The sequence below is a fragment of the Oncorhynchus mykiss genome, chromosome 12 (assembly GCF_057628025.1).
Source record: "Oncorhynchus mykiss isolate SJ-2025 chromosome 12, ASM5762802v1, whole genome shotgun sequence".
Lineage (NCBI taxonomy): Eukaryota > Metazoa > Chordata > Actinopteri > Salmoniformes > Salmonidae > Oncorhynchus > Oncorhynchus mykiss.
In genome coordinates, this window is record NC_143033.1 from 15,113,219 (window position 1) to 15,126,425 (window position 13,207).

A 13,207-nucleotide genomic window follows, 5' to 3' on the forward strand; every position below is an offset into this window, starting at 1 on the left:
CTATACACCATTCCCAAACATTCTATGAATGTATGAAAATGTGAAAATGACCATATCTATATGAACAGATTTGAATAAGATTTAATGTTGCTAAAATGCTGTCAGTTCCACTTTTAGAGATCACAGCCACACCGCAAGCTGGCAAATAATTGAATAAGGGATCAATTGTAAAATGTAAATATAACAAAAAAAATCACAGAGATTTACACGCAAAAAACAAAGTCAAGATGTAAAAACAATGAAAGACTAAACACTATCATGTATGATCTCTGATTTAAAGTTAAGTCAGGTTAAGTGTAATAGTGGACTATAGTATTAAAGTTCCACAAGAAAAATATACATTTTACTCTACGATTGACAATGAGGTTCTTTAATTTGAAGTCTCTCTGAAATTTGTGAACTCAATACGACTTTTGTAAGTAAGTAGCGTGGGAAGACCATAAACCATTTGAGGAAAATGTGGGTGAGGACTCAGATTACCCTTAAACTCAGTGTTATAAACTGCATGGAATTTATGGTGTGTTATGGATATTTGAAAATAATGTGGAAATGCTTGTATTTAAATCTTAAAGGCGTAATCCATAATTTGATTCAGCTCAAATGCCAGTGAGTTTCTTAGCCAATCGAAGCATTGGGGGCGGGTCTAAGACAAGCACAAACACCGTTCCCACTCACAGTGAAGGAGCAAGGTAGGGACATTGTATTTATTTATTTATTTATCATTCAGTTATGAACAATAGTCCCATTGAGATATAAATCTCTGTTTTATGGGAGCCCTAGCTAAGAAGTAAAGGCTAGATAGTCTGTGTAATGGATTATAAAGTCTGTAAAGTAGATAAGGCCTGTTTTTCTGTACTAGCTAGCTAGATAGTGTTAGCCTCAGTGGCTATTTAGGGTGTTCAAGGAACAGCTGTTGTTGCTCTACCAAAAATAGCTGCTGTAGATATGGACACTTATTCTGGAGAGTGGCTTGCATGCATATCAATAAATCAGACCGGTGCCAGAAATGATTGTACATCATAGTTTATTGGAAAATACAGCTTCTGTCAATGAGTCCAACATATTTGATGATAAATTTAAAACTATTGCCAAATAGTAGTTAGGCATTGCTCTTTGCTAAGAAGCAATTTTGTTTTTTGACCATTTTGATTGAAAACAATCACAGTAAGGTACTTCATTTTTACCCAGAAATGATTTGATATTGATATAAAAACGGCTGCATTGGGCCTTTAAAACTACACTCAACACAGATCTGCAATAAATGAATGTCAGTGTCTGGACAATTCTAACATGCTGTCATGCATGCTATGTGTTTTTCTTCTGTCAGGAGGTGGCATGATGTCGTCAGACAGGGATAAAAGGGCTGTGTTTGGTAAAGGAATCGCGTTCGACCCCTGCCAGCTTCGAGACCCTTGGGAGAACAGAGCCCAGAAGATCAGTGAGAAGGGACAGCAGGAGAAGGAGGGGCAGGAAAATAGAGACCTGAATCGGTAAAAATCACAAAACAAATGTAATACACAGACAGACAGAGACAGACAGACAGACAGAGACAGACAGAGACAGACAGACACAGACAGACACAGACAGACAGACAGACAGACAGACAGACAGACAGACAGACAGACAGACAGAGTTACAGACATACATGGGGGTTGTTGAGGTCTGGTCTGTTTTGTGGTCTGTCTCTAATTTTCTCCCCATCCTCAACTCTATTCTTGATCATCTCCTCAATAATGGTATGGTGTTGTTTTTTTTCTAATTCGCTATGGTTCTGTGTGTTCATCCGTAGGCTTATTAAAGAGCGGCACATTCGACTGATGGCATTGGAGAAGAAAGGAAAGGGCAGAAATATGGTGTATTGTCCTCTACTGAAACGGTTTAGACTTGATCCTCCACTAGACGCAGCCCCGCCCCCACCTCCACCCCCACCCACTCCCAAGAAATCACCACGACGGGTGAAGATAGAGATCCCCAAGCCAGTGCAGAAGAAGCCCTCCCCACCTAAACCATCACCTCCTCCTCTGCCCAAAGTCATTCTCTCATACAAAGACTTACAAAGACGATCTGAGGGAAAATGGTGGAGGGGTATTAGGGATAGAGAACTACCGAATGGTCCAAGTGAATGGTCAAAGCCCTTTAAGTGTCGACCACTGCAGTTCAGTAGAATCCTTTACGACCAAACAATGTCCTGGCAGCGGGGATGGCCAACGTTCAGCCGGGAAAAAAGCAACAAACTACTGAAAGTTAAACCTTTGGATGACAAAGTTAACCTTAAAGAGTGGAAGGATTCTTGGAAGATGTCGAGGCCTTTACCCAAGCAGCACACAGAAAACAGGGGCATTACAGAAAAAGTAAAGGCTTTCAGAGAGTGGCAGAATCGCTTGGCAATCAGCAGAAATAGAACATCTACGGCAGTGGAGAAGAGAGGAAAGAGCAGCGACATGTCTAACTTCAGGTCTAAAGTGGCACCTCCATCAACTATACAGAAATCTGAGCCACCAACTCATGAGAAAAAACATGACCCACTCCTTCAGCTGAGGAAGGAGAGCTCTGAGGAAAATAAGCCCTCCGCACCCAAGAGCGCAAAGCCCCCAGCCCCACAACCCAAGGAGAAGAAGCTGCTTGCCATAAAACAGTCACCTCCTCAGGATGACACAGTAAATCTTCCATGGTGGAAGAAAGTTTGTAGGACGTCCAAGCCTTCACTCAAGCAGCAAACAGAGAATCAGATGATTGCAGAAACTGTTAAGACAGGGACGGGCGATGACATGTCTGACTCCAGAAAAATTGTGATGAGCCTTGACAATGATGCTGACATTGAAGCAGCACATTTGGAGACCAGGTTTGGAGACCAGGTTTGGAGGCCAAGTTTGGAGGCCAGGTTTGGAGTCCATGCTAAGGTGGTACCTCCACCCACACCACCCACAAAGAAACGTGAACCACCCAAGAAATCGCAGTTTGATGCCCCCCCAAAAACTCAGGCTTCATCGGACATACTTGATGTCAATAAATGGTCAGAAGCCTGGAGGACTCAACCACTGTTGTTGAACATTAAAGAACAAGTATCTCTCGAGGCTTGGGAGCAGGAATGGCCAGAGTTCACAGAGGAACAAAGTGATAAACGATTGAATGCTAAGCCTTTGGATGACAATGTAAATCTTACAGAATGGGGGGATGCTTGGAAGACGCCCAAACCTTTAGCCAAGCAGCACACTGAGGACTTGACGGTTACAGAGACAGTAAAGCCCAAAGCCTTGACAGGTTGGAGAGAGGCAAGGAGGCTCTCTGGTGACAATGTTCAAAATAATCCTCCAAGTCTGAAGGATTGGCGTGACTCGTGGAGTTTCTGCCAAGAACATCGCTGGTGGAAGGTTTCTATGGACTCCCAGATGTCAAAACAACTTTTTTCCCATCTAAGGAAAAGGGGCGGAGGGCTTTTTTTGTTTTGTTTTTTGTTTTTGTTTCTTTGTTTTCTTGGACACAATACGGACTGGGGACAATAGGACTTAATTACCATGACAGCCATGAAGCAAGCAAACATTGCACACAAATAAACAACACAACACATTTAGGTTAAGACATGAAAACGATGACAACCATGCATTATAACCTAATTAACTTAAAGTAACTTTTTAAAGACCAAATTCGAAGAAAACTGTTAACAGTGTGTGATGGGACATGTGAGGAAAGGAAAGGAGAGGAAAGTAAAGGGATGGAAAATAAGGCTGGTAAAAAGCAAGATGTTATGGCAAGGATTTTGTAAAGTGTATGTATGCAGATGGGATTAGGCTGGGGGAGATTGTGGGCTGAGGGCCCTTGGGTAATGTTTTTGTCAGCAGATAAACTTTAGAAAAGATGGTGGATAAATGAAGAAGTCTTATTCAGGCCGTTTACCATTGAAGAAAAGGGTCACAGTTCCGGTCTACTTATTAAGGAGTGGCTCTCGGGTCTGGTATAATTAGGTAATTGACTGTACTGTATATGAACCAGAAAAAAGGAAGGAGTGAGATGTTTCACTTCCTCCTCCGTCTCTGACTGTAGGCAGTTCCTACTCCCATCATGACCCAAACTGACAGAGCTGCACTAGTTGACCTCAAGAAACCTGAAGAAGCTTCCTTTTCAGATATGTAGTGTTTGATATCAGCAAATGTGGGACACATTTTATTTTTAAGTGGGCAAGGATGTGACAGGGTGTAGCTGATATTGTTGAGTTAAGTAACATAGTCATGTTACATGCCTCCTATTGGTCTGTTCGAACTGATTCTTTGTGTTTTGTCTTAATTGATTGCAGGTGTGACTGCGGAGCATGCGTCTCCTCCTGTTATCTTAAAATGGCTGCATTTCCTGCCAACCAGGAAGAGGAAAAAAGAGCCGCTGCTACCTCCAAGTCCCAGACTAGCTCTAGCCTATGGACTGAACTCCCAATCACAGTTGAAAATAATTATATCTAGTCTCTGTGTTTATTGTGAAATTCTGAGTACATCTTGTCGGATCAGTGTCTGTGAGGACTTGGAGACAGTCAGCAAAGGTAATTCTTGTTTTTTTTTGTGTTTGTGGGCTTGGCTATTCCATGCATGTAGCACTTTAAAGTCTTTCAGACATTTTTGAGAGTGATGAATGCATTTTTTGTTACACTTAATACAGTTTGCTGTGTGTGCACTATAGATGGGTTAGCTGATAACCTCACAAATGATTTGTACGTTTCAATGGTGATTTCTGGATGGCCAGACAGCTTCCAACAATGACAAACTGCCTGTGGGGAATCGTAAGTGACTAGTTTCATCTTGATATGTGTCTTGTTAAGGTGTTTTGACTGATTTCATGTCAATGCTAATATGGCAAATTTGCTAGCTAGCAAACCAACAATAGCCATGTATTTGAGACAAGTGCTCATGTGTAACTGTGTTTTCAATAAACATTGACAAGTCAATTATATTTATTCAATCTAAGTCAACTGTTTTTTGCCCCATAGTGCTGCATGTGCTGGTTGCGAAACAACCAACCTGTCTATAGTTGCTGTGCTTTGAGAGACTTTTACTAGCCTTAATTGAACATTGCATTTAAACACTGAAGTCTTACATGAATGCCCTGTTGTACTAGACACACAACTGTAACCTTAAAATAACTAAATATTGCTTGTAATAACATTAAAGAGGGGCTGAACTTGCCAATTCCACCTGGGATTTTTCGTTACTCATTAAGACATTCGATTTGTGTCTTGGAGTTGTGGTTCAATGTGGGTGTGTTATTTTTGCACCTCTTCAGTCACCCCCCCCCCCCCCCCTCAAACTGGCTTATCAACTGTGCGATGCAGCATGTCAACGTGATTGGTCAGGGAAGCCTCGAGCGTACTGGATTTCCTGCATTCTAGATGTAGCTTTCTTTAATGAAAATTGTTTGTGATGCTAATGTTAGCTCACAAATGTGAGGATGTTTGAAAGCCAATGCTGTTTCAAAAAACAAACATGTATATTCTTTCAAAATAACATTTGTGACCATCTTAAACGTATATACAGTGGGGTAAAAAAGTATTGTCAGCCACCAATTGTGCAAGTTCTCCCACTTAAAAAGATGAGAGAGAGGCCTGTAATTTTCATCATATGTACACTATGACAGACAAAATGAAAAAAAATCCAGAAAATCACGTAGGATTTTTAATGAATTTATTTGCAAATTATGGTGGAAAATAAGAATTTGGTCACCTACAAGCAAGATTTATGGCTCTCACAGACCTGTAACTTCTTCTTTAAGAGGCTCCTCTGTCCTCCACTCGTTACCTGTATTAATGGCACCTGTTTGAACTTGTTATCAGTATAAAAGACCTGTCCACAACCTCAAACAGTCACACTCCAAACTCCACTATGGCCAAGACCAAAGAGCTGTCAAAGGACACCAGAAACAAAATTGTAGACCTGCACCAGGCTGGGAAGACTGAATCTGCAATAGGTAAGCAGCTTGGTTTGAAGAAATCAACTGTGGGAGCAATTATTAGGAAATGGAAGACATACAAGACCACTGATAATCTCCCTCGATCTGGGGCTCCACGCAAGATCTCACACCGTGGGGTCAAAATGATCACAAGAACGGTGAGCAAAAATCCCAGAACCACATGGGGAGACCTAGTGAATGACCTGCAGAGAGCTGGGACCAAGTAACAAAGCCTACCATCAGCAAGGGCATTGAAGATGAAACGTGGCTGGGTCTTTCAGCATGACAATGATCCCAAACACACCACCAGGGCAACGAAGGAGTGGCTTCATAAGAAGCATTTCAAGGTCCTGGAGTGGCCTACCCAGTCTCCAGATCTCAACCCAATAGACAATCTTTGGAGGGAGTTGAAAGTCCGTGTTACCCAGCAACAGCACCAAAACACCACTGCTCTAGAGGAGATCTGCATGTAGGAATGGGCCAAAATACCAGAAACAGTGTGTGAAAACCTTGTGAAGACTGACAGAAAACGTTTGACCTCTGTCATTGCCAACAAAGGGTATATAATAAAGTATTGAGAAACTTTTGTTATTGACCAAATACTTATTTTCTCGTTTTGTCTGTCATTGTTGAAGTGTACCTATGATGAAAATTACAGGCCTCATCTTTTTAAGTGGGAGAACTTGCACAATTGGTGGCTGACTAAATACTTTTTTGCCCCACTGTATTGTCTAAACAAGTCCAAGGTGTTGTGTGCTAATGGTTAGTTCGGCTGTCTGTAAATAAATGGGTGGGTAAGTTGATCCTGGTGAGTGATTGGATAGCGTGAACTGCAGCACACTGGGCAGCTGTTATCCGGAGGATTTGATTACTGCCAGTCGTGATTAGACTGCCATGCAGTGAGCCAATGGGGGCAGGATTTAAATCACAACCCAACCCTCATGTTAAGTTTTGACATCCTCTGTTACACATCTCACACAACTCTGTTTTGGCATATATATATGAACTATTATATATGACCAATTATCCTACTTACAGATTTGGTAAATGTTGGTACTGGAATAAATGTTTCTGACTGAAATCGATGCCACAGTTCATTTTCAACCAGAGAAGTGGGTTCTGGCGCTCAGTTGCACTTTAAATATTTGTTAATTCAATTATAATCCATTTTGTGATACTACTGTGTAGTGCACTTTCTGTGATTCAGTACACATTTCAAGTTTTTTTTTTTTCACTGCTCTATTCTTAAATTGTTTTGGCTTGAGGACCTTCCCTCTATGCTACCTTTTAAAAGCAAAATAATCACGTTAAATGGTGTAGTCAGCAGGAGCAGCTATCTATATGTATAATTTAAATCCCCCATATTACATAATCATGCATATATTCTATTTGGAATACTCTCAAATTATATGGAACAAATGTGAATATTCTTTTGATCACAACGTTTGGAAAAAAAAAACCTATGGAAGAGATTTTAGACAAGACAACATGTATTAATGTCAATTGAAAAATGTATGCCTTGTTTGGCAAATTTGTCCTGAAAGTTCTGACGAGGTTGTTCACTGGGATATGAATTCCAAGAATGTCTACTGGGCCACTTGTCCCATGAACAGCACACCACATGGACTCAAAGTTGGAGTGTTTTAGGGAACCCAGTGAGCACTTGTCATAGTGACGGCATGACAAAACCATCCAATCCTGTAAAAATAGATCAGTCACCGTGGTTTAAATAGAGCACAGAGCCATCCAGACCTGACACAGAGACATATAAGCCATTTTTATCCAAGAGACATTGATTTTACAATTTATAACATATAGTGGATTACAGAATGAATGAGTTTACTCTACAAATATCAGTATTGTGGTTATTTAAGGCCCCTGAACTCAATGCTTTTGCAAATTGAAATACAATACCAGTTTGTAGTATGGGAAGAGCTAAGAATATTAGGGAAAATAATGGAAGTGAGATTGAGGTTATTATTTAAACAAATACTTTCAATTTCACTTCTCCTGAATTTTGAAATATCATTTTTCTTCAGCATCATAGGCTACATAGAACTCATGGCATGGCCTTATGATATTTAACTTTTCTCCTCTTTCAGTGGAACTGTTTCTTCGTAATGAATCTACAGTATATACCACAACCTGGGATTGGATTCATCCCATGACTGAAGCTTCAGTTTCTCAGCCAATTATAGCACAGGGGGTGAGTCAGTTTGGCAAGTCACACAGACCAGAAATCGTGCGCTGTACACACACTAATGGAGCAAGGGAGGAAGATTTATATATCTATCGTTCTTTATCCAGACCAGTGACATTGGGAAAATAATCTATTTTTTTCACAGGAGCCCTGGCCAAGAAGTAAGAGCTAGCTAGTCTTTGTTTTGGATCATAAAGTTAGTGAAATTCAAAACCAGTTATTTTGTTTTATTCCAACTAGCTAGCTTGTATTAGCTTTAGTGGCTGTTTATGGTGTCCATGGAACAGCTGTTGCTCTCCCAAAAATAGCTGCATCTTTTATGGGCACTTACATGGGCTTTTACACTGCACTTTGACTGTAAAAACATATTTGATACATTTAGAGCTTTAAAATGGTAGTTTTTTTTATTCCTGTATTATTGTTTGCACCGGGTAGACATGCCTTTTTTTGGGGGGGGGGGGGCCAAATGACTCTTGAACCTGAACTCTTATACTCTTGAACTTATACGAGCCTTAATATTTATGTAATTCATTCATTCATACCAGTGTCTGGGCTACACTAAAATGGTGTTATACACGCAATGTGTTTTCCTATCAGGAGGTGGCATGATGTCGTCAGACAGGGATAAAGGGACAGTGTACGACAACTTCCAGCTCAGGAACCAATGGGAGAACAGAGCTAAGCAGTTCAGTCAGAAGGGACAACTGGAAAAGGAGAGACAAGGAAAGAGTGCCTTGAATGGGTAAGACTGAACATATGACTCACATGAACCTTTCTCAAAATTAATTTTCTTCCAAAAAGTGAACTATCACTTCAAAGTACATCGACTATATTCATGGTTTGGATTCAAATGCATATTTCTTAAGAATGTGTGGCATCATATCCTTAACCACTCTTTCTTAACGCATGTCAATCTTTGAATGGCCAGGGACCTATAGGAACAGCTTTGTCAGTCATAACACGTTGATAAAGCAATAAGGCCCGAGGAGGTGTGGTATATGGCCAATATACCACAACTAAGGGCTGTTCTTAAGCAAGACTCAACGTGGAGTGCCTGGATATAGGCCTTAGCTGTGGTATGTTGGCCAATTACCGCAAACCTCTGAGGTGCCTGATTGCTATTATACACTGCTTACCAACGTAATTAGAGCAGTATAAATACATTTTTGTCATTTGTCACCCATTAATATACGGTCTGATGTACCACAGCTGTCAGCCAATCAGCATTCAGGGTTCGAACCAACCAGTTTATAATATGTAATGCAATGCATTACAACAGTTCATGCTGGATTTGATTAAAAAAAACAGATTTAATTGTTTTTAAAAAGTGACTATTGAATAACAACCTATAGTATAAGGGCAGTTTAATATTATTGTGTTATTATTTAAAAAATGTACCCTGCTGTGGTGCTGTCTTCCACAGGCTTTACAAAAAGTGGCAGTCTCGCCTGGCGAACACAAATGGAACCCATACGGCAGCGGAGACGAAGGGAAAGGGCAGCAACATATCTGACTTCAGAAAGGTTGCGGTGATCCCAGACATTGACGCTGACATCGAAAGAGCCATGTTTAAGGTGGTACCACCACCAAAGATTCCCAAACCTGCTCCATCCCCACCACCACCACCCAAAAAGAAACCACCCAAGAAGGCAAAGCACCAAGTTCTCAAACCAGCCGGAGGCTGGGATGAGTCATGGAAGAGCCTGAAGCCCCCAGAGCAGGAAGTCCAACCTGAGGAAAAATGGTGGAGGGATTTGAAGCCAGATAGATACCTACCTCTCAGCGAATGGGCAAGGCCCTTCAAGTGTCGACCACTGTTATTCAGTTTCATCCTTCACCAGCAAACAGAGTGGTGGCAGCGAGGATGGCCAGTGTTCAGCTGGGAACAAAGCATCAAACTATTGAAAGCTAAGCCTTTGGATGTCGAAGTAAACCTTCTAGGGTGGGAGGACGCTTGGAAGACATCCAAATCTTTATCCAAGCAACACATTGAGAACCAGATGATTACAGAAACAGTACAGCTCAAAGCCTTCTTCCCAGGCTGGACAGAATCTTGGAAGGTCGCAGGTGAAAATGTCCAAAACAGTGGCCGATATCTGAGGGATTGGCACGAGTCCTGGAGTTTGTGCCAAGACCACCACTGGTACAAGGCCCCCATAGACTCCCAGTTGATGTCAAAACATGTGTTGTCTGATGAGTTGTTGATCTCTCAGCTTGATGAGGATATCCCATCTTCATCAGATTGGATAGAGTCCTGGAAATCTGTGAAATCTCAGCCCCAGTACCAAGAGTCCGAGTCAGAGCCCAAAGGGACTGAATTAAAGGTAGAAATGTCCCATGTGCCACTGCATTTCCAGTTCCACAAGCTTAACACACCTTTCTCAAACTGGCACAAGTCTTGGAAAGTGTCAACTGCAAATAATGAAGCAATTGAAGATGGATGGAAAGGTTCCTGGAAGATATGTAGTCAGCATCAAAATGACACAAATGCCCAAAGAGATGTTGTGTTTTTCTCAAATAAGTACAAGACCCAAAGGTTCCGGGGTGTTGACAGCATGCCTCAGAGTGAATGGTCTAAATCCTGGAAGACCCCCATGCCTCCCCAACATACTTTCTTGCCAGGTTGGAAAGAATCTTGGAAACAGAACAGCAATCCATATTGGAATGATTGGCATGAGTCCTGGAGTTTGTGCCAAGAACACCACTGTTGCAAGTCCTTTATGGACTTCCAGTACTGTCATCATGCTATGATGATGTCAAAATGCTTGCTGACCAATGAGCTGTTGAGCTCCCAGCTTGATGAGGAAATCCCATCTTCATACGAGTGGATTGTGTCCTGGAAATCTGTGAAACCTTATCCTCAGTCAGATTCAGAAGAAACTGAATCAGTGTTGGAAATGTCCCATGTCCCACTGCCTTTTCAGTTCTACAAGCTTAACACACCTTTCTCAAACTGGCATGAGTCTTGGAAAGTGTCAACTGCGCAAGCTGTAGCAGGTAAAGATGAACAACAACATCCTTCAACAAAATGGGCGGATTCCTGGAAGATATCTTGGACGAACCTAAATAGAAATGACTTAAAACCCCAAAGGGATGTTGTATTTTTCTCAAGGCATAAGACTGAATGTTTTTTGAGTGTTGACTGTATGGTCCAGAATGAATGGTCTGAATGCTGGAAGACCATCAAGCCTACCCAATACACTACGACACAGGAGGAGGAGGAGGAAAAATATAGCCATTCTGATTCCTCTAATAATTTGTCACATCTAATAGAGATTCCTTTGAATGATTGGGCAGAATCATGGAGGTTCAAGCCAGAGGATGAGAGCCCCACCTCACCCAAGATGCTGAAAGCCAGCACACCATCATATCCTCAGCCTTACAAATATAATCTTAACCAGGCAATCTGGGGTGATTCCTGGAAAATCCTGAAGCCCCCACAGAAGGAAGTCCCATCTGGAAAAAAATGGTGGAGGGTGTTTAAGCAGGACAGAAACCTACCTTTCAATGAATGGGCAAAGCCCTTCAAGTGTCGACCACTGCTATTCAGTCGCTTACTGCACACACAAACAACATCCTGGCAGCAGGGATGGCCAGCTTTCAGCCGGGAACAAAGCAACAAACTACTGAATGCTAAGCGTTTGGATAACAAAGTAAACCTTCCGGAGTGGGAGGATGCATGGAAGACACTCAAGCCTTTACACAAGCAGCATACTGAGAACAAGATGATTACAGAAAGAGTACAGCCCGATGGCTTCTTACCAGGTTGGACAGAATCTTGGAAGGTCGCAGGTAACAATGTTCAAAACAACAATCCATATCTGAAGGATTGGCATGAGTCCTGGAGTTCTTGTCATGAACATCACTCATACAGGGCCTCTATATACTCCCAGAATCGTCAGTTTCTCCCTGTATCACTAAAACACAAGCTGTTCAAGGATCTGTTGATCTCCCAGCTTGATGAAAACATTATGTCCTCACCAGAAGTGGTAGAGTCCTGGAAATCTTTGAAAAATCAACCTCAGTCCCAGGCAGAGCTCGAAGAAATTGATTGTCCGAATCTGTCAAAAAACAACACAAAAGCCCAAAATGATTTTGTGTTTTTGTCCAATAAGCATAAGACTTACAAGTGCCTGGGTGTCGATCATGCTGAAAACAGCATGCCTCAGAATGAATGGTCTGAATCTTGGAAGACACAGCAGCACCAGCAGCAGTTGGAGGACTGGGCAGAGTCTTGGAGGTTATCTGTCGCCCCAGAATCCAACAACTCAGTATCACTGGACCGGTGGAAACAATCATGGAGACTCTCAAAACCAAATCACCCACATCAGCTTAACCAGGGCACAGAGCCTCTCATACACAACAGCCCCAAACACCACATGCAACTCCATGGGGTTGAACTGCCCCAGGCAGAATGGAGCAACTCCTGGCAGTACCTCAAGTCAGACACTCTGGATCCTAACACGAAGAAGGAAACAGACATACAGTAGAACATTATAACATGTACGTCAACTGATCAGATATGTATTTGATCCTATACTATTTTTACTTCATGTCAATATACATACTGGTTAAATGTCTTATTACTGGACACATTGGAGTGAGACTAGCAGAATTCTCTGCTGCAGAGAGGAGGTTGGGGTGGATGAAGAGTGTAACACGTGGTTTACATTGCTCTTGGAAACTTTAAATCTAACCTAAACTAATTATTTCTATTCTATTGACTGAAATGTTGTTGTTTTCTACCTGCTGTTGTTGCTACTTCTATTGTTGCTGGTTGTCTTTGTGACTAAATTAGTGCTTGATTGACGAACACTTTATCCATCTGGGATTAATAAATATAATTGAATTATCATATTAATTGCTAAAGTAACATCAATGTTGAAGGTTTCTCTCAAATTGCCAGAGTGTTCACCAGGACTGAACTGGGATCTTGTAACGATGTGCGCTGAGAGTTGGGAAGAAAGTTCAGGGAGTGAGTGTTTAAATAAATAAACGCAACTTAATACAAAACAAGAAACATGCACAGACATGACACTGGAACAGAAACAATGACACCTGGGGAAGGAACCACAGGGA

The 13,207-nt window shown here is 41.6% G+C and overlaps 2 protein-coding genes across 5 annotated transcripts; both read left to right on the forward strand.

Moving 5' to 3' along the window:
• The first annotated feature begins 468 nt into the window (after positions 1-468).
• LOC110537018 (uncharacterized) lies at positions 469-5,176 on the forward strand. The gene is made up of 3 exons (XM_036936996.2): positions 469-689; positions 1,328-1,490; positions 1,790-5,176. The coding sequence occupies exons 2-3, from the start codon at positions 1,336-1,338 to the stop codon at positions 3,501-3,503; spliced, it is 1,869 nt and encodes a 622-aa protein (XP_036792891.1). The 5' UTR covers positions 469-689; positions 1,328-1,335; the 3' UTR covers positions 3,504-5,176.
• On the forward strand, positions 4,439-12,983 carry LOC149979079 (uncharacterized). Of its 4 annotated transcripts, none has more exons than XM_036936992.2 (4): positions 4,439-4,528; positions 8,031-8,134; positions 8,726-8,870; positions 9,552-12,983. In XM_036936992.2, exons 3-4 carry the CDS (start codon positions 8,734-8,736, stop codon positions 12,616-12,618), a joined length of 3,204 nt encoding a protein of 1,067 aa, XP_036792887.2. In that variant the 5' UTR covers positions 4,439-4,528; positions 8,031-8,134; positions 8,726-8,733; the 3' UTR covers positions 12,619-12,983. The 4 variants fall into 4 exon arrangements, with proteins under 4 accessions (XP_036792887.2, XP_021478401.3, XP_036792885.2 ...); XM_021622726.3 differs by lacking the exon at positions 4,439-4,528 and adding an exon at positions 4,676-4,765; XM_036936990.2 differs by lacking the exons at positions 4,439-4,528; positions 8,031-8,134 and adding an exon at positions 4,684-4,765.
• The last annotated feature ends 224 nt before the right edge of the window (positions 12,984-13,207 follow it).